The following is a 20,955-nucleotide window of genomic DNA, read 5'->3' as shown; positions in this document are numbered from 1 at the left end:
TCCATTTAATCCTCACCAAGCCCTGTAAGGTGAAAGTTAACAGTAAAGAGCAAGAAACAGGACTCCAAGTCTTGGAACTGGCAGAATCAGGATTTGAACTAATGTAGTGAAAGAAGGATATTCTTCCTCACATATTCTCATAAGTGAGAAATAATGCTGAAGCTGAAGCTTCAATACTGTGGCCACCTGATGCGAAGGGCTAACTCATTAGAAAAGACCCTGACGCTGGGAAAGACGGAAGGCAGAAGGACAAGGGGACGACAGAGGATGAGGTGGTTCGATGTCCAAACTCGATGGACATGAGTTTGAACAAGTTCCGGGAGTTGGTGATGGACAGGGAAGCCTGACAAGCGGCAGTCCACGGGGTCGCAGAGTCAGACCCGACTGGGCGACTGAACTGAACTGAGCATCAGGAAGACCAGGTGGAAGACTGGATAGGCGGTAGAAGGAAAAGGGGGAAATGACTCCCAAGTTTTCATTGGGATGGACTAAGAGCAGTAAGGCCAAAGAGAAAGATGAAAGCCCAATTTGGGACGAGATCAGTTTGAGGAGCCAGTGGACCACCCACGGATGCAGGAACCGAGATGAGGTTCTAGCCCCTTCCCTCGGCCCTGAAAAGGTGCTAGGAGAAGGCAGGCAAGGGAAGAGATGGAGATAGGTTCTCCTCCCTCTCGGGTTTTCCAGCAGCATTTGCAGGAAGGGCGTGGGAGACCGCGAGACAAAGAGCGCGCGGCACTGCCTTTGTCCAGGGCGGCCCCTTTAAGAAGCGCGCTCCCAGCTTCTAGCCCGCCTTGTATGCAAATTTGGCGGCGGGGCGGGAGCGCGCAGCTGATACCCAGGGACTGGGCTGCGGCGGTTAGTCCTCTCCCGGCCGCCGTCGCCTCCGACATATTGCCCGCAGGAGCTGCGGCGGCGAAGCGGAGAGCGCCGGGGGGAGGAGATGGGTGAGCGGCACGGGTCGGGCTTGGCCCGGGAACGGGCGGGCTCCGGGGTCAGGATGGCCAGGCTGCTAATTGCTCCCCCACGCGGACAGGATCCCGGCGAGGGGAGGGGGAGGGGATGTTGGGCCCAGGGAGACCCCGCCCCCTCCTGTCGTTTTGCGGGTGGGGCTTCTGTTGTGGGGGCGGGACATTGGAGGGGTGGGCGGGGTTTCTAAAATGCGGAGGTTCCTGGGGGCTTTGATGAGGACCCACTAGAGTGGGTCCCGAGCTAGAGCGTGGCGGGGCTGCCGGTGGGCGTGGCCTTCGTGCTAAGGGCGGAGCTCCTAACCTGTAGGCTCTGGTGCAGGGGAAAATTTTCTGGGCAGTAGGGGCTTTGTACTGGGGAGGTGGGGCGGAAAGGAGACCTTCCAGATGAAGGGAGCCCCCTCTGGAGCCGGGCTTCTGGGCAGAGAGAGCTTCTATTGGCTTGTGGGCGGGTTTTCTGAGCTGACTATTGTGTGTAGGCGGGGCTTCTGGGCTGAGAGGCTATATGTGGGTGCAGAGCTTCTGAAGAGAGGAGAGTGGGTGTGGGTAGAGCACTTGGATTGAGGGTGCCCTTTTGGGGTTTTCTAAGCCAGATACAGTAGCACATGAACAGAGCTTTGGCGCTGCTGGGGCTTGTTGCGGGCAAAGTTCCTGGACAAGAACTTTTTTGGAGACGTTAGGGACAAGCTTCCAGGCAGAAAAGCTAGGGCAAGGGGTGTGTGTGTCTGTGGAGGCTGCTGTGCAGTCATGAAGAGATACGAACAAGGCTTTAACTTTGGGCTTCCCAAGTGGTTCAGCGGTAAAGAATCTGCCTGCCAATGCAGTATCACAGGGTTGATCCCTGGGTTGGGAAGATCCCCTGGAAAATGAAATGGCAACCCATTCCAGTAGTCTTGCCTGGGAAATCCTGTGGGCAGAGAAGCCTGGCAGGCTACAGTCCATGGGGTCTCACTGAACAAACACATTAACTTTCGGAAACGACTTAAGTGACTGAGCACACACATAACTTTGGGACTGGGGTGGTGCCTAGGAGCTTTGTGCAGGAGCTTTTTGCAGGACCTGGGAGCTTGGGCTAAATTGCTCAGCCGAGAAAAAGAGGTTGTAGGTCTGTGTGTTAGGTTCACAACCATGTCATTCTGCCTTGACACTTGCTCAGGCCCTGAATCGTGACTGTGAGAGTTCAGGATGCCCATTAAGCCAGATCTCGGGTCCTGGAGGAATCGTAAGCCTACAGGGACTTGTAGTAGTATCCCAAAGGAGCTGCGTATAGCGGCTCAAAGAGCACAGGACCCAGACCCCCATACCACCTGTGACTCTGTGTAAACTGAATTTACTAATCTGGGTAATCTACCTTGCTGGATTCTTCCCTTACCAACATGTTGTTATTGAGCACTTACTCTTAGGCTGGGCACTGTGGTAGAGGGAGGGGATACAGCAGTGAAAGAGACAGACCTCACTGACCTTCCATTCCAGTGGAAAAGATAGGCAGTAAATATGTTAACAAATGAATAAGATGAAGAATGAACTGTGAAAAGAAAAATGGAAATAAGATAGAGAGTTAAGGGGGCAGATACCTACAGAATGGCAGGGAATGCTGTACTCTAAGCTCAGAAGGTAGCAGTAAGCTTGGTTTGCCCAAGGAGAGAAAGACCAGGCTGGCTGAAGCATGGGGTCGAGGCAGAGAATGGCAGGAGATGTGTTTGAAGCGGTAGGCGGGGGAACCGATCATGGGTCTCTGTGACTGAGTGACGAAATGAGAAACCAGGTTGTTATCCTTGATATATGCCTTCTGGCTTGAGGATCTACCTTATGTTGAGCCCCACAGGAGGACGAAGAGGTCCCAACAGGACATCCTACTGTCGAAATCCACTCTGTGAGCCAGGATCCTCTGGGGGCTCGGGTGGGGGCCACACTTCCAGCGCATCGGTCACCAGTGTCCGTTCCCGCACCAGGTAAACTACTTGCTGTCTCTTGCACTTCCCTCTGGGCTCAGAGGAGCAGTTTGGACAGAGCTGTCCTTGACTGAGCCCTAGGATGTGATACCCCAGATGCCAGATGGGGGCTTAAAGGGCAGGGAGCAGTAGGAACGTCCCTGGGTGAGGGCGGTCCTTGGGACAGATAACTTGGGACATAGTATAAAAAACCCAAAGGCCTGGATTCCACTCACAGTTCTGCTCCTAATTCACTGGTGGCTTGGACAAGTTGTCTCCCCTCTCTGGGCCCCCTTCTCCTCACCTTTCCTTTCCTTCCTGGGGAATGTTGGAAAGCCTGAATAAGATGAGGGAGGGATAGGGAAAGGCTCTGTCAGCTTCTTTGTCTGAGAGGCAGAAGAAGTAGGAGGACTCCATCCATCCTTGCTGTCGGCTGCTTTTCTGAGCCTGCCCCACGGTCCTGTGCCCCAGAAGCCCCTCTTGGTAGGGTTCTCAGGTAAGCTCCTGATGTTGTGCCCTCTCACCCCCAGGAGCAGTTCGGGGACGGGCCTCTCCAGCCCTCCACTGGCCACCCAGACGGTCGTGCCCCTGCAACACTGCAAGATCCCTGAGCTGCCAGTCCAGGCCAGCATTCTGTTTGAACTGCAGCTCTTCTTCTGCCAGCTCATAGCCCTCTTCGTCCACTACATCAACATCTACAAGACAGTGTGGTGGTATCCGCCCTCCCACCCGCCCTCCCACACCTCCCTGGTAGGTGCCCAGCTAGGCCCCGCTGTGTGTGCGTGTATGTGAGTGAGTGACACATTTGGTTTCAGTTTAGCTTATCTCGCCCAGCACCCTGTGTGTTTGGCCTCACACTGGGCATGGGAGATGTAAAAGGAACCGATGACATCTAAACACTCACCCCGATGTGCTCAGCACCACTCTACACACCGTAAGGGCAGCAGAGATGAATCTGACTCAGATTTTGTGTCAAGGAACACAGAGTCTTAAGTCCTGTGGGGGAGCAGGCATACATGGTTATTTCAAGGAGAAGAATGAGCTCTGTGCAGGAGCGGGGCAGGGGCCGGGTGAGCAGAGCAGGAGGGCTCACACGCCACTCTCTTGTCTCCAGGGACTGTCCCACTTCCCTCCTCTGGGTCCTGTTCCACTCCTCTAGGTATTTTCCTGGTCTGACTCAGCTGGAGGCCTGTGAAGGTCAGAGAGTGGGGACAGTCCCAATGGAAAGGACTGGGCAGGGGGAGGTGGGCATGTGAAAAGCCCACATATGGGCAGGGGGCCCACGTGACCCCCAGCCTCTGCCCCCGACAGAATTTCCACCTGATCGACTTCAACTTGCTGATGGTGACCACCATCGTTCTGGGCCGCCGCTTCATTGGGTCCATCGTGAAGGAGGTGATTGGGTCCCAGAGGCTGGCCTGGGGACTTTGGGACTCCCCTTTACCCCCTGGGGGCACCACGGAGGCATACCCAGGCCTTGATCCCTGAGGCCTTTCCTAGGGGGCTCCCTTTGAACTTGGCTGAAGAGCGTTCATCCTGTTGGCTCTTGGAGTTTCCTGGGCATCCAGGGAAAGGATTTACCATGACAGGTTCTGCCCACCCTGCAGCGGGGGGAATCATGGGCCATGCTGGGTGGGATTTGGGCACAGCCCCCATGACCTCCATCCAAGGCCCCATCCCGTCCTATCTCCCCTGACCCAGGCTTCTCAGAGGGGGAAGGTCACCCTCTTTCGCTCCATCCTGCTGTTCCTCACCCGTTTCACCGTTCTCACGGCAACAGGCTGGAGTCTGTGCCGCTCCCTCATTCACCTCTTCAGGACCTACTCCTTCCTGAACCTCCTGTTCCTCTGCTATCCGTGAGTACCCCTCACTTCACCCCTCACTGCCCAGCACCTGCTCCTGATCTCTGCCCCAAAAGTGGCTGGGCCCCAGGCCCCCCTGTGCCCAGCCGACGCACAGGCAGGCAGCAACAGAACCTTCTCACACTGTCCGATAGCACCATCCTGAGGTTGGGATGATTAGCCTTCTTTTGTAGGAGCAGACACTGAGCTGGCAGGCCTAATTTCCCCAAGGTGCCATTGAAGGGGAGGTCAGAAGGGGGCTCAGATCTGGGTGTGTCGCCCACAGCTCCAGAGCAGGGATGCACGGGCTTCGTCTTGCTCTCTCTTCCTTTGCTCTCTCTCTGCTTCTTTCTGTTTTTTTGTGCGTCTTGGTGTTTGTGTAACCTCTCGGTTCCTCCCCCAGGTCTGTGTGCATGCACACATCTGTATGTGTGTGCATGTTTCTGTGTAGATGTCTGTGAATGAAGCATGTGTGTGCATGCATGTGTGTCTTCACATGCATATCTGTATGTCTGTCTGTGTGTCTACTTTGCTCGCCCACTTCCTCCATCTTGCAAGAACCCAGATTGTTGAGGATGGGAAGACAGTGTCTGGGAGAAGCCCAGGCCTGCCCCTTCCTGGCCTGGTATTGGGGAGAGTTTTGGCAAGACCTGCACCCTGGCTGTTCCTGGGGCAGGCTCCTGGCTGCCGGGGCATTCACAGTCATTTCCCAACCCCTGGGCTTTCTGGATCATGAACTTCTTCAGGCCAGTCCATCTCTGTTTCCTGGGAAACTCCTCTCTTTCTCTCCCCTGCATGACCAAAAGGGCACTGTCATGATCGGAGCCCAGTCACACTTGCTTTAGTTATAACTGGGTTTTAATTGTCAGAGATATGTGTGTCATAGAAAAATATTAAACTTTACAGAGGCTTTTAACATAGAAAATGAAAATCCCACATAATCTCAGTCCTCTAGAAAACTGTATTTTGCAGTGTGTCCTTCCACATTTTTCCTGTGCAAGTACACACACATACATTTTTTTAAAAACAGAAATGGGATTAATCCCTATGCATGATATTGTATAATTTATTACATTTTCACATGGTCATATAAGGTGGATATTTTTCCATGTCACTATATATGGGTCTGTCTCATTTTTTTAATGGCCTCATAGTATTCCATAGGACTTCCCTGGTGGCTCAGATGGTAAAGCGTCTGTCTACAATGCAGGAGACCCGGTTCTATCCCTGGGTCGGGAAGATCCTCTGGAGAAGGAAATGGCAACCCACTCCAGTACTCTTGCCTGGAAAATCCCATGGATGGAGGAGAGTGGTGGGCTACAGTCCATGGGGTCACAAAGAGTCAGAGACGACTGAGCGACTTCACTTGTTCACTGCACAGTATTCCGTTGAGTAGACTTTGCACCGTGTGTTTTGTTTTGTATTCTGTTGGTGGATTTTTGAGTTGTTTCTAGCTTTTCTCTGTTGAAAACAGTGAGGCAGGGAACATTCTTCTGCACATCTTTGCACATTTATCCAATATTTCTGTATAGCAGATTCCCAGAAGTAGAATTACTGCACCAAAAGGCATGTTTTACATTATAGATAGATATTAACAAATGGTCCTCCAGGGTTGTACTGAAAGAAATGTTAAAAATTGCCTTAATTCAACCCTTTCTGGACACTACTCAAATGTTACCCAGTGTTCATGTTTTGCTTTATTTTACATTATTTAACTTTTTGAGTTTTTATTAATATGAGACAAGTATATATAATGTATGATCAAATCCAGTAGTGCTAAAAAGCTGATGATGATGGGAATTCCCTGGTGGTCCAGTGGTTAGGACTGCAGTTTCACTGCCAAGGGCACAGGTTCGATCCCTATTTGAGGAACTAAGAGCCTGCAAGCCATGCAGTGCAGCTAAAAACAACTTATGATGGAAAACAGCCTTTAACTCTACCCTCCAGATTTTTAGTCCCACTTCTCATAGGCAACCTCTTTCACTGTTTCTGGTTTTAAGTGTTTTTTGAGTCACCTCCATAATTCTAATATCCTTGTGCTTTTATTTCTTTAAATATTTATTGATTGATTTTATAGTGGAGTAATAGGTTTGCATCATTAAAATTGCAAAATGTATAAAAGAATGTAGAATGATAAATCCTTCCTTTGACTCCTCTTTCCCAGCTACTACCCAGTTTCCCTTCTGAGGGGTAACCACCAGTGTTTCTGGTTTCTTATATATCCTGGAAATAAATGTTCTTTATATACAAGCAAACCCACACACACACACACAACACACACATACACACCCCTACATGCACATGTCCATCAGTTTCCTGTAGTGACAGTTGAAGCTTTAGTTCACTTTCTATCCATGCTGTTCCTAGTATTTGACAATTATTATTATTTACAGTTTCCTGTTGGTCCTCTTTTTCAATAATATGAGTATGTCAGTATTTTTTATCCCATCAACAGTAGTCAGTGTCTTAATCCCTTGATGTAAGAATATTGTATTCAGAGCCCTACCCATCATTTCTTTTCCTCCCTTCTTCCTCCTATCACTTCCTGGCAGCTGTGTCACATTTGACATTCACATTCTCCTACATAGCCATGTTTAAGTCTTCCATTCTTTGGGCTAATTCTAAAGATTAAAAACCAATAAGTGGCCTTGATATTTTTATGAGTATGAAGCTGTTATTCACTGCGGGACTGAGTAGTGTGCATAGAAAGCTACTGCTTCGCTGTAGTTCCTGAATTCTAATCTTGGGCCTCTTAAAAAAGAATGTTCTAGTGTCAAGGGCAAATGGTTTCTCTTTCCTTACATTCCATCAATTGCTTAAAATCATGCCACATTTTAGTTTGCTTCATATTTAGAATGTAACTTTCTCATATAGCTTTTATTTTTCTTGGAGTTTCTAATTGCCTTTCTTTTTTCTCATTGACAAAAGAATGATGGGCCTTCAACATATCCTCAAGTTTATCTAGCCTGTCAGTCATGCTGCCTGTTGCCTAGAGTCCATATTTCCCCCCAGAGACATCCCTCCTGAAGCCCTCCATCCTCCTGCTCCAGTCTGGAGAGGCTGCTCTTTAGGCCTGCTGTGCAGCTCTCAGCCTGGGACTTTCCTTCGCTGTCCTTCTGGGTTGGATCTACTGTCTCCTGGATCCCATGTCTTCCTCTTTCTTGGTCTTCTCCCTTATTTTGCTGGAGTGCATTATCAGGTAATTTCCTTAACAAGGGTTATGTGGGAGGTATATACATTCTTTTCCTAGCATGTCTAAAAATGTCTTTATTCTGCCCTCATACTTGATTGATGGTTTGGCCTAATATAGATTTTCAAGTTCAAATTAATATTCTCTCAGAGTTTTGAAGATGTTGCTCCATTGTCTCTAGCAGCCAGTGTTTCTAATGAGAAATCTGATGCTAGTTTGATTCCAGTTACTTTGTAGAAGACTTGTTTTTTTTCCTTTCTAAAAGCTTCTAAAAATATTCTGTTTATCTTTTTATTATTTGAAATTTCACAAGAATCTTATCAGTACTTTAGGACTTTTTTAACCCTGAGGTTTGGGTGTGTCTTCAAGTCAGGGAAATTGTCTTGTACTATTTCTTTGATAATATCTCCCCTTGCATTTTTTTCTGTTCTAAGACTTCTCTTCATCGGATGGTAGACCTCATAGATTGCTTGTCTGTTTCTCTTATATTGTCTCTCATACTTTTCATCTCTCTCCTTTTCTTCCTCTCCTCCCTCCCCTCTTGATTTCTCTCTTTCTCTAGCTGTCTTTCTCTCTCTTTTTACTCTCCCTTTAGGGGGATTTTTCTCAACTTTATCTTCCAGCTTTTTTATTGAGATATTTTTCAGCAATCTTGTTTTTCGTCTCTGAGGCCTCTTGTTTTCTGATTGATCTTTTCTCATAGCATTCTGTTCTTGTTTTTAAAATCTCCTGTGTCCCTTCAGTTTTGTCTCTCCACTGAATCGGTTTTCCTGTTTCTGCTAGTTTGCTAAGCATATTAGTTTCTTTGGTTGTCTGGTTACATTTAAGAGTGGAGGCCGACCTTGCCTTCTGAGATGACCCACACTCTGTCTGTGGAGTGTTTTTCTCTAAACAAATCCACTTCTTACCTGGAAAAAAAAAGTGGAAGACTGAGTAGCTTGGAATGCATTTTTTTCTCCCTCTGCCATTGTATACCTGAATGGGAGTTCTGAGTATGCGGGCAGGGCACACTGGCTGGTAGACTTTGCTTTAGTGAGTAAGGCGCCGGTTGTTAGGCTGTGGGCCCCCATAGACGAGAAAGGGGAGAGAGGTATTACTCTGGAATGCCCCCACTGAAGACCTCAGTTCCCACTTTATTCAGTCTCTTTAGGGAAGAATTTTTCAGGACGGGTTGTGTAAGTTGTATAGGAGAATAAAGGGAATGACTCATGAATACAGATCGTTTTTAATCCAGTTTGTTCAGCCCTGCTTCTCACTTCTACCCTCGATCAAAGGTGCCCACTTCAAGCCAGTCTCTGCTGGGTCACTCTGGACAGATCAGCTCCTGCCCCCAGTGTAGCCCTCTCGTGACGAATCTAGCCAGTTTAGTAATTTCTAGCTGCCTATTGTTATTAAACATTTAAAACAGGCTAGTTTTAATTGAAATGTACTATTAGTGTAAAATATACACCAGATTCTGAAGACTTAGCACAAAAAAAAAAAAAGGAAGTAAAATATCTCATATATATCACAAATAATTATTTTATATGTTGAAATGATAATATTTTGTATCTATTAGGTTGAGTAAAATAGAGTATAAAGTTAATTTCTTTTTTTAATGTGGCTACTAGGAAATGTAAAAGTATATTCGTGACTCTCATGTTTCTGTTGCACAGTGCTGCTGTAGATGATGACTCCTCATTTGTCAACATGTTTCCATCTGCCATCTAAACGTGTCAGAATCAGTTATGTACTGATAACCCCCACTCCTGTTCTTTTTTGCCGATATGGATTTATTTTCTACTTTATTTATTTTCTACATGGGTACTGTCACATCTTGGATGGAGAGGATGAAAGAGAATGCATGTGCAGATGTTTCTAACTTTTGACCTGTCAGAGCAGCCATTTGCTGTTATCAAATAATGTAACTGTATCTGCACTTCTTAGCGGCAAAGCCAGGACAATTCTTAAGTACTTGTCCTTAAGTTTGAGCCTGAGCCCTTGCGTGTTCACGTAGGTGCCCACCCCCTCATTCCCACCGAGTATCCTGAGGAGTGTTTTGGGAATCCCATTTCAGTGTTCTTTTCTGTCCCACAGAATCACTGGCCTCTTTCTTTTCTAAACAAAATCGTACTGCTCTTCTACTCTGGGCCAGACACCATGCTGGGCATTGTTATGAAGATTAACAATTAAAGAGTATTTACGAAAACACTAGCATAATAGAGAATCAATACAAGCTATGTCACTTAAAGCAAGTTAAGGAAACTGAGGCTCATAGAGGTTATATAATTTGTCCTAAATCACAGCACTAGTAAGTGGCAGAGCTGGGGTTTTAACACTGGCCTGTTTGATCCCAAAGATTATGCTGTTGACCAAAATTCTCTGTTATCTTCTGCTGTGCTGTGCTTAGTTGTTCAATCATGTCCGACTGTTTGCGACCCCATGGACTGCAGCCTGCCAGGCTCCTCTGTCCCTGGGGATTCTCCAGGAAAGAATACTGGAGTGGGTTGCCGTACCCTCCTCCAGGGGATCCTCCCAACCCAGGGATTGAACCCAGGTCTCTCACATTGCAAGTGGATTCTTTACCATCTGAGTCACCAGGCAAGCCCTATCTGTTATCTTACTTGAATTTTAATACAGGGAAAGTAGTAGCATTCCCATTAGATAGATCAGAAAGCAAAAACCCAAAGAGGCTAATTATATGAGTGCCTAAGAATACTATGTCCCCTCTTGGAAGTTCAGAATAAAGGAAGAGAACATTACTATAGATAAGAAAAAGTAGAATTTTCATTGGCTGTAGCTCCTGGTGGCAGCCCAGGGACCCTTTTGGAGCTATGTCTGAGGACCTGGGAAAATTGAGAGGACCTAAGGGCTGTATACTGTCACCCTGCTTATTTAACTTATATGCAGAGTACATCATGAGAAATGCTGGGCTGGAAGAAGCACAAGCTGGAATCAAGATTGCCGGAAGAAATATCAATAACCTCAGATATGCAGATGACACCACCCTTACGGCAGAAAGTGAAGAGGAACTAAAAAGCCTCAATGAAAGTGAAAGTGGAGAGTGAAAAAGTTGGCTTAAAGCTCAACATTCAGAAAACTAAGAAATCATGGCATCTGGTCCCATCAGTTCATGGGAAATAGATGGGGAAACAGTGGAAACAGTGTCAGACTTTATTTTTTGGGGCTCCAAAATCACTGCAGATGGTGACTGCAGCCATGAAATTAAAAGACGCTTACTCCTTGGAAGGAAAGTTATGACCAACCTAGATAGCATATTGAAAAGCAGAGACATTACTTTGCCAACAAAGGTCCGTCTAGTCAAGGAATTGGTTTTTCCAGTGGTCATGTATGGATGTGAGAGTTGGACTGTGAAGAAAGCTGAGCGCTGAAGAATTGATGCTTTTGAACTGTGGTGTTGGAGAAGACTCTTGAGAGTCCCTTGGACTGCAAGGAGATCCAACCAGTCCATTCTAAAGGAGATCAGCCCTGGTGTTCTTTGGAAGGAATGATGCTAAAGCTGAAACTCCAGTACTTTGGCCACCTCATGTGAAGAGTTGATTCATTGGAAAAGACTCTGATGCTGGGAGGGATTGGGGGCAGGAGGAGAAGGGGATGACAGAGGATGAGATGGCTGGATGGCATCACCGACTCGATGGACGTGAGTTTGAGTGAACTCCAGGAGTTGGTGATGGACAGGGAGGTCTGGCGTGCTGCGATTCATGGGGTCGCAAAGAGTCAGACACGACTGAGCGACTGAACTGAACTGAACTGAAGGGCTTCCCAGGTGGCACTGGTGGTAAAGAGCCTACCTGCCAATACAGGAGACATAATGAGACATGGGTTCTATCCCTGAGTCGGGAAGATCCCCTGGAGGAGGGCATGGCAACCAGCTCCAGTATTCTTGCCTGGAGAGTCCCATTGACAGAGGAGCCTGGTAGCCTATAATTCATAGGGTTGCAAAGAGTCCAACATGACTGAAGCGATGTAGCATAGCATAAGCTAAAACAAGGAATGCCTGTAAAGAGAACCTATGAGGACATTCCATGTGCTGTACTTGGCACTTACCTGGTTTAGTTATCTACTCTTCCTAGCTATGAGTCTGTCTAATTTTCTCCTTAAATTATATTAGCCACACACTCCATCCCTTAACTTAAGGTTAACTTAAGCCTCAGAGGAAGGAGTTTATACTGTTTAAAGGCCTATTTCAGTGCCTAGTACATAATAGACACACAGCAAATATTGTTCCTGAACTGTCCCCCTCTGTAAACTTAAGAGCTGCCCTTATAGGCACCCTTGGCCACATCTACCTCTCTTTTGTGGAAGCATGTACATTTTTAATTAATGAATTGCTTTTAGTGTTTGTTGAGTGTCTGTCTTGATTTCGGGTAGCAGCCAGTTCCGGATTTGAATCCCAGCTCTATAACTTCCTTACTAACTGTGTGACTTTTCCAGAGCCCCTCCTCCACCTCTCTGAACCACAGCTTCCTCTGCTGAAAAGGGCACAAAATAACAGTACCTAACACAGAGTTAGGAGAAACAGAAGAGAGTGCATGTAAAGCACTTAATGCAGCATCTGGAGCACAGGATGTGCCCAGGGAATGTGTGGTGTTATGACTCCTGCTGGACAGCAGTAGACTCAGAGGGCTGAGACTCGGGTCTTGCCTCCTACCGTATTCCCGCCACTCCATACAGGGCTTGTTCGTGCACGGGGCTAACACAGGTGTTGAATGACTGATCACTGGCTGGGAGGCTGGATAGCTGTAAGGACTAGTCGAATCTCCCCTCAGAGCAGCCAGGAGAGCTAAAGCCCAGGGAGGAAAGAAGATTCCCTGGGTGGTTAAGGGTTGGGATCCTGGCCCATGGCCAGGCCTGCCCTGACCACTGTCCTCCCCAGCAGGTTTGGGATGTACATTCCGTTCCTGCAGCTGAACTGTGACCTCCGCAAGACAAACCTCTTCAGCCACATGGCCTCCATGGGTCCCCGGGAGGCGGTCAGTGGCCTGGCGCGGAGCCGGGACTACCTGCTGACACTGCGGGAGACGTGGAAGCAGCACACGAAGCAGCTGTACGGCCCCGATGCCATGCCCACCCACGCCTGCTGCCTGTCGCCCAGCCTCATCCGCAGCGAGGTGGAGTTCCTCAAGATGGACTTCAACTGGCGCATGAAGGAGGTGCTGGTCAGCGCCATGCTGAGCGCCTATTACGTGGCCTTTGTGCCTGTCTGGTTCGTGAAGGTGCGTAGCTTAGCACAGGGAGAGGAGGGGTCTGCCCGGGACCCCACCTGCTGCCTGTGCTCCAGGAGCACTCCTACTTGGAGAAACGAGGCTGCTGCTCTTGATGAGATTCCCATCTGTTCTCTCAAGGGCCAAAGTGACTACTGCCTCCCTTTTTTTAATTTATTTATTTATATATAATTTTTAACTTTTTATTTTGTATTAGGGAGAAGGAAATGGCAACCCACTCCAGTATTCTTGCCTAGAGAATCCTGTGGACAGAGGAGCCTGGTGGGCTGCTGTCCATGGGGTCACACAGAGTCGGACATGACTGAATCGACTTAGCAGTAGCATAGCAGATTAACAATGATGTGGCCATTTCAGGGGGACAGCAAAGGGACTCAGCCATACATTCACATGTATCCCTTTTCTCCCAAAGTCCCCTCCCGTCCAGGCTGCCAGTTAACATTGAGCCGAGTTCACTGTGCTGCACAGTAGGGTCTTGTGGGTTATCCATTTTAAAAATATAGCAGGACATACATGTCAATCCCAAATGCCTCCATTTCAGAGTGGAAAAAAGAAGGCTTGCTGAACGAACATGGCCCACACAAGGTCACCCAGCCAGTGAGGGGCACACGGCATGGTTCTTGATACTTAAAAACAGAAAGGAGTCACTTTGTATTTCAGTGTGGCTGTTTCGGCCCAGGCACGTCACAGCATCCCACTCTATCATTAAGTCCAAAAGCCAGATTCATCCAGATCTGGGTGACTCCAAAAGCCTATTCTCCCCCTCTCATTTGTGCCGCCTTCTGGGAAGGCACATCCCTAGCCGGCTCGTCACATTTCTCCCAGGATGGGCTGCACTGACGGATTGGGGGTTGAGAAGACTTCACATCTGTTGGACAACATGCTAGAGCTTTCTTGAGTAATAGTATCCTCCTCACGCCTCTCAGAGGTGGCTACTCTTATCCTCATTTGCCAGATGAGGAAACTAGACTGCAGAGAAGTAAAGTGACTTGCCCATGGTCACATAGTGACTAAGCAGCGGAGCCAAGATGTGAGCTCATTTCTGTTGAATCCCAGGACCTGTTCTCTGGCTCAGAGTGAGAGTAATTTTTCTTTGTAGAAAACTGAGGCCTCTTGCCTTCTAGGTTGGCCCACACTCTGTGAATTGTATTTCTCTCTAAATATATCTATTTCTTACCCCCCCAAAAAAGAAAGAGGAAGCTGAGTAGTGGGCACAGGGTTTAAGCCCATGATTAAGCTGCCTTTGTTAGGTGATCTTTGGTCTCAGGCCACCCTGAGGTCTGTCTAGGGCTGTCCTGATCTCCAAGGAAAGAGGGAGTCAGGGAAGGGGAGGGCGTGAGGCCGTTACGGGTGTCTGTGGTCTCACTCACCTCCCACTGCCTCCAGAACACACATTACTATGACAAGCGCTGGTCCTGCGAGCTCTTCCTGCTGGTGTCCATCAGCACCTCGGTGATCCTCATGCAGCACCTGCTGCCTGCCAGCTACTGCGACCTGCTGCACAAGGCCGCTGCCCACCTGGGCTGCTGGCAGAAGGTGGACCCGGCGCTGTGCTCCAACGTGCTGCAGCACCCGTGAGTCTGCCCTTCTCTGCCCTACCCCAGCCCCACCCCGCCCCTGCCATCAGCTCATTCAGTCAGTCAGCAAATAGTTACTGAGCATGTCTTGTATGCTAAGCCTCATAGCCAGAGTAGAATATGGCAGGGCCCAGGAAGGACATGCCCCCTGTCTCTGGGTAACTTGCAGTGTCTTGGAGATAGGAAAGGGGCAGGTAATAAATTCTTAGACTCGTCGACTTTCTCATTCGCTGACTTAAGTACGCACTCCTTGGCTGATATATTCATTCATTCATTCATTCATTACTTCCCTCCTTCCACTCACCCATCATTGACTCAGGTCATTGGCTCGTCTACTCTTTCAGCAAGCATTGCATCTACCTAATCCATTCCAGGCTTGGTGCTGTGTATTGTACAAAGAAACCTGGACTTTGACCTCTAAGCAGAGGGGAGCTATGAGGGTTTTTGAACAGTGGAGGGACCCATTCCAAGGTGGGCCTAAAGAAACCTCAGTTTGATTAATGGGATATGGTGCTGTGTTAGTTGATGTCATAACCTGGCCAGGGAAGTAGAGCCACAGGAGGAAAGAGCTAAGATCTGGCCCCTTGAGGAGTACACAGGCAGGTGTGGGTGATAAGCATGTACACAAAGAGTTAGGTTGAGTGGGGTAAAAGAGGCCCAGCTGCAGGATGGCATCGCAATCAGAGCGGAGGCCAATGTCACTGTGCTCAGGAGCCCTGAGGGGCTGGGCTGTCGTCCCCTCAGCCTGGCCCCTCCTTCCTGGTGCTTAGCATTTCTATAGCCCTTCTTCATAGTATTTTCACCCCACTTATGCTAATTTTTCTGTCTGTATTCCCCCATTAGACTGGAAGGTCCTCAAGGCTGGGACCACCCCTGTATCATATCTGAGTCTTGGGCCCAGCACGAGGCCTGGCAGAGAAGAGGCCCCTAGGACAGGTTTGTAGAGGGAGGCCACAGAGGCTCAGCCTCCTGCTGTTGTCCCTCCGTGCCAGTCAAGGTCCCTCCTCTATCCAGGTGGTTCAGAAAGCAGATGGGTATTGCCAAATGGGCCGAAGTGGGGCTTGGCTTAGCTTAAGGTTCTGAGATGAGGGGAAAAGAGAACGATAGTACATGGCTAAATACAAGGATAAACCTGTCCATGGCTCACCATGATCTTCAGGTAAGATCCAAGCTCCTTCACATGGCATCTCATGATGAACTGGCTCCTGCTGGCCTTTTCTGCCTCATTTCTCCCCCTAACCCGATTTATCTTCTGCTCCAGCCAGACCCAGTCTCTTCAGATCCTCAAATTCTGTCTGTACTTCTGTACCCAGACTTTTGAATTTGATACATGTTTTGCCTCGAATGGCCTTTCCAACTTTCCTTTCCTGCTTAATTCCTATTCATCCTCTAGCACATGGCTTCCTCCAGGAACCCTTTCCATGACCCCTCCAGAATAGGTTCAGTGTCCCTGCTCTGCACTCCCTCACCCCCACAGAATTATGAGCATTGTACCTAACACTTTCTGCTGTGTTTGCTTGGTTACTTGCCCATCATTCCAGGACTAAAGCTCCTGGAGGTCAGGGTCCTTGTCTGTCAAGCACTTGGCCATCTCCTCACTCCTGGCAAAATGCCTGGCTTGTGATAGGTGCACAACAGATTTTTTGTGTTTTTTGTGTATAGTTGTTTTGTTGGTTTTTTTTTTTTTTAAGGTAAAATTTCCATACAGTTGAAATGTGTAAGTCTTAAAAAGTGCACAATTCTTTGAGTTTTGATGAAAGGCATACACACCATGTAACCCATCCCCTATCAAGATACAGAACATTTCCAGCCGATCAGAAAATTTCAGCCGATCAGAAAAGAATCAGAAAATTCCTCCTTGCCCTTCCCAAGGACCCCTCTCTCTGGCAACCATCTTTGATTTCATTTCACCATAGGCTAGTTTTCTCTGGTCTACAACTTCACATAAAGTAAATCAGTAGATGTTCTTGGGCCCAGCTTCTTTCATTCTGCATATTCTCTGTGATTTTCATCCATATTGTTACATATGACATGGAGGGGGTGTGTGTGTGAGTGCGTGCTTGAGCACTCAATTGTGTCTGACTCTTTTGCGGCCCCTTAGACTGTAGCCCTCCAGGCTTCTCTGTCCATGGGATTTTCCAGGTTAGAATACCGGAGCTGGTTGCCATTTTCCTCTCCAGGGAATCTTCCCAACCCAGGGATCAAACCTGCGAAATAACATGGTAACTGTATTTTAAATGAAAGAATCGATAGCTCAATGAGATTGAGCTTCTTGGAGACAGTGATTCTCAGTTAACTGGCCCAGGACCCTTTGGAGTTTCTGGGAGATCTCAAAGAACAATGGAAGAAAATTCACTGGTCTCACAGCCTTCTTCACATGCCCTGTGGGGGCCTCTCTGTGCCAGGCCTCTTGTGTGGCATGCATTGAGAACACGGACATGAACTGGATGCCATCCCTTCCTTTCAGCCCTCCCAGACTAGTGAGGGATACAGGGAAATAAATAGATGACAACACATTGGGGACAGTGGACCAATAGCAGTAGCTTCAGGAACCATTTAAAGGATGCTGAACTCTGTGGGGAGTTTGACAAAGACTTTCTGAAGGATATTGGGTTTTGAAAGATGACATAGAGCCTGCCGGAGAAGTCAGTGGCACCCCACTCCAGTACTCTTGCCTGGAAAATTCCATGGGTGGAGGAGCCTGGTGGGCTGCAGTCCATGGGGTCTCTAAGAGTCGGACAAGACTGAAGTGACTTAGCAGCAGCAGCAGCAGCAGCATAGAGCCTGCCAGAAGGATAAGGTGTCAGGAAGGGCATTGCAGCTAGAGGGAGCACCTTGATGGAGAAACAGGAGCAGTCAGGTATGCTGGAGGAACTAGAGGCAGTTCTGGGTGGCTTGAGCAGGCGCTGTGTGGTGCGGGTCATGGAAGGCCTTACAGGGCCTCGGAGGCCAGAACACATCCTTGGGGCTTGACTCCAAGGGCACCGGGAAGCCTTCAGAGGGTTTTGAGGAGAAACTACTCAGGCTCATCTTGGTATTTTACAAACACCACTTGGGCAGTTGTGCAGTGGAATGCCTGGAGGCTAGAAGTGAGGCTGACCGGAGGCTAGATGAAGAAAATGACCCCAGGGAAGAGGGAAAAGGGTTTTCTTGAAATCTGTCAGAGACATGAGTGTCAGCCCTAAATCTTCTGACTCCAGTGCCGTGAATATCTCGTGATTCTTAACCCATTTTACTGAAGAGGCAGCTAAGACCCAGAAAAGGGAAGTCATTGTATCTACGTGATAGAAATGAGAGTAGAGCCCTGGTGGTTCCCCCATGCCCAGTCTGTCCGCATCTCCTCATGTGGGTGAGCTGGACATAAAGGGCTCTGTTGGACTGTGCCTCCAGGTGGACTGAAGAATGCATGTGGCCACAGGGAGTGCTGGTGAAGCACAGCAAGAACGTCTACAAAGCAGTGGGCCACTACAACGTGGCCATTCCCTCTGACGTCTCCCACTTCCGGTTCCACGTGAGTCTCCTCCGCTGGGAAGGAGGGGTGGTGCCTAATCTAGAGGGCAGGAGGGTCAGCTGGGCAGGAAGGTGATGTCATAGCAAGAGGAGGCTATTTTTCATGGTTCCCAAATCCAAAAGAAGAGAGTGCACCCGTGCAGTGCACAAGGACAGTCATACAGATTATCACTTATCACTACAGCGCACTTGGTACCAGATCTTTGAAAACTTTGGATGGAGAAGATAATACAATGAAAGGAGGGGTTCCTGGTGGTGAAAATCCTTACAGTCATCATTCTTACTGTGTGCCAGGCCCTGTGGTCAGCACTTCCCATGTACCCTCCCGTTGAGGCTTCATCAGAAAGAACCCTGTGTAAGAGAGAAGTACCAGGGCTGTCCCAGTTTTCAAGTATTGAAATCGACTCAAAGAGTTTAACTTGTTCCAAGGATGCCTTACTGGGAAACCTGGGAACTAATGGTATTAACTCACAGACTCAGCACAATGGAAAGGGCTGCTCAAAATCATCTAGGCTGGTGAATTTCATTTACTTATTGTACTGTCAGAATCCTTTCTTCCAACGCAGTCAAACTAAAGTTCAGTATATAGGACCTCACAGTGCAGCTCTGCTTGAAAGGGTTGGAACTCCCTTTACGTCCCGCTCAACACTGCAGTAGCTCCTAAAAGACCCCCCTGGAACCTGGGGCTCCAAGGAACACAGTTTGAAAAACCATAGATCTGGGCTCATCTCTCTATTTCCCGGTAGAGAAACCTGAGGTCCAGACAGGAAGGGGACCTGCCCAAGGTCCTGCAACTGTCAGATACAGAGCTGAGCCTGGCTTGCTGGTCTCTTGGACTCCTGTTCCTTGCCACTCCTCCTCCCGTCCTGTAATTAGTTCTTGAGGTTTAGGTACCTTGGCCCCTGCAGAATCATGATCCCTGGACGTTGATCATTCTTTCAAATTGATCAGAAAATTTTTCTTAGTCCTCTATATTCTACCTTGCCCTGTGGACATCAGGGAAGAGTGATATATGTCCATGTTCCCTGGAAGCTTCTGGCCTAGCTGAGGAATGCTGCGCACACAGTAGTGAAGGACTCAAGCTGTGGAGTCTCTAATAACTTTACATGTCTCTGTCATAAGATACTACGTTGTTCAGGCCTGACAGTACCCAGAAGGTCACATACTGCTTTTCAACCAGAAAAGGTTTGATAGGACAAGCCAGACCTCTCAAGAAAAGCTTCTGGGGAAAGGTAGAAGTTGATCAGGATCTTAAACAATATGTAGGAAGCAGTAGTCATCTTTTTTTTTTTTGGCTCTACCCACAGAATGTGGGACCTTAGTTCTCTGACTAGGGATCAAACCCATGCCCCCTGCATTAGAAGGTGGAGTTTTAACCAGTGGACCACCAAGAAGTCCCAGGGAGGCAGTGGCCCACAAATAAAGGCAGAGGTGACAAGGTCCATACCCAACCCCATGAAGTCCAACTCTCCACCCAAGTCTGCATGGGGCCCCAAGAGCTTGAGCCCTTCATTGGCCACCCAGCACCCCCATCCAAGAGGCAGATTTCTGGAGCCTACTTTCCAGTCCATGCCTACTCTTTTCCTGGGCAGTTCTTTTTCAGCAAACCCCTGCGGATCCTGAACATCCTTTTGCTGCTGGAGGGCGCGGTCATCGTCTACCAGCTGTACTCCTTAATGTCCTCGGACAAGTGGCACCAGACCATCTCACTGGCGCTAATCCTCTTCAGCAACTACTACGCCTTCTTCAAGCTGCTCCGGGACCGCCTGGTGTTGGGCAAGGCCTACTCGTACTCGGCCAACTCCCAGAGGGACCTGGACCACCGGTTCTCCTGAGCCCCAGGGCGACCCAGGGGCTCCCTGGGAAGTAGCTGTATGGGAGGGATGGGTGAGGGGCAAAAAAAAAAAACAAAAACAGACAAAAAAATCCACCAGAGCTTTGTATTTTTGTTACATACTGTTTCTTTCTTTGATAATTGATGTGATTATGAGGAAAAAAAGTCCTATTTTTATACTCCCAATAAGCCTGTGTTTTGTATTTCTTTCTCCTCTTGCCTATCAGGCAGCAAGCAGAGGTGTGGGATTCTGGGCCAGGAAGCCCCACGTGTACAGCCTTCTCCAGTGCAGAAAGGATGAGGAAACATCAGAGATCAAGGTAGCAGTGGTAGCTTCTGTATGCCAGAGGCTGCCCTCCATGTAGTACAGGGCTATCCTTAATCCCATTTTTATGACAACCCTGGGAGGTAGATGCTGTCACTCCTATAGAAGAAAAACAGAAGCTTAGGGAGCTACAGTGGCTTGCCCAAGGTAACACAGCTAGGAAGTAGTAGAGCTGGGCCCCAAAACCCTCTGAAAGATGACACTGCTATCCTGATGTGATGTCCTGATTCTCAGCACGCTGTCTCTTGAGACGCTGCTCTGTTCCAGGTACCACGGTAGATGGTGAAGATGCCAAGACATAGAAACAAACATGTCACTACACTCAGGTGATTATAACAGTTACAAAGTACAGAATAGCTCACGGAAGAGAACACTGAATGCTCTCTGGACTTCTTGGAGGAGGGGACAGTCTGAGTGGTATCAGCTACTTCACAGGGGGACAAGAGGAGGAAAAGGTGCTTCAAGCAGAGAAATAGCCAAGAGATTTGGAACATTCTGGTGTATCCGGGGAGGGTAAGCAGAATGTGGTTCCTAGAACAGGAAAGATAAGGAAAGTAGGG

General features: G+C 48.4%; 1 protein-coding gene across 3 annotated transcripts; it reads left to right on the top strand.

The window, feature by feature from the left end:
* Nucleotides 1-799: 799 nt before the first annotated feature.
* Nucleotides 800-20,259, top strand: TMEM39B (transmembrane protein 39B). 3 transcript variants are annotated; one of them, XM_055573836.1, is made up of 9 exons: nucleotides 800-944; nucleotides 2,791-2,917; nucleotides 3,427-3,646; nucleotides 4,208-4,291; nucleotides 4,598-4,752; nucleotides 12,807-13,143; nucleotides 14,536-14,723; nucleotides 18,117-18,237; nucleotides 19,829-20,259. In XM_055573836.1, the coding sequence occupies exons 1-9, from the start codon at nucleotides 941-943 to the stop codon at nucleotides 20,069-20,071; spliced, it is 1,479 nt and encodes a 492-aa protein (XP_055429811.1). In that variant the 5' UTR covers nucleotides 800-940; the 3' UTR covers nucleotides 20,072-20,259. The 3 variants fall into 3 exon arrangements, with proteins under 3 accessions (XP_055429811.1, XP_055429813.1, XP_055429812.1); XM_055573837.1 differs by lacking the exons at nucleotides 800-944; nucleotides 2,791-2,917 and adding an exon at nucleotides 4,011-4,093 and having other exon boundaries at nucleotides 3,511-3,646; XM_055573838.1 differs by lacking the exons at nucleotides 800-944; nucleotides 2,791-2,917; nucleotides 4,208-4,291; nucleotides 4,598-4,752 and having other exon boundaries at nucleotides 3,510-3,646.
* Nucleotides 20,260-20,955: the final 696 nt, after the last annotated feature.

This window comes from Bubalus kerabau, chromosome 3 (genome assembly GCF_029407905.1).
Source record: "Bubalus kerabau isolate K-KA32 ecotype Philippines breed swamp buffalo chromosome 3, PCC_UOA_SB_1v2, whole genome shotgun sequence".
NCBI classification, from domain to species: Eukaryota; Metazoa; Chordata; class Mammalia; order Artiodactyla; family Bovidae; genus Bubalus; species Bubalus kerabau.
Note: the sequence above shows the minus strand (reverse complement) of the source record. Positions and strands in the feature narration are given on the sequence as shown.

Bases quoted from the DNA above. Each gene is read 5' to 3' on its own strand.
- TMEM39B (XM_055573836.1), top strand. The intron at 3,647-4,207 runs GTAGGTGCCCAG...TGCCCCCGACAG, and splicing joins CGCCCTCCCACACCTCCCTG to AATTTCCACCTGATCGACTT. The intron at 4,753-12,806 runs GTGAGTACCCCT...CCTCCCCAGCAG, and splicing joins CTCCTGTTCCTCTGCTATCC to GTTTGGGATGTACATTCCGT.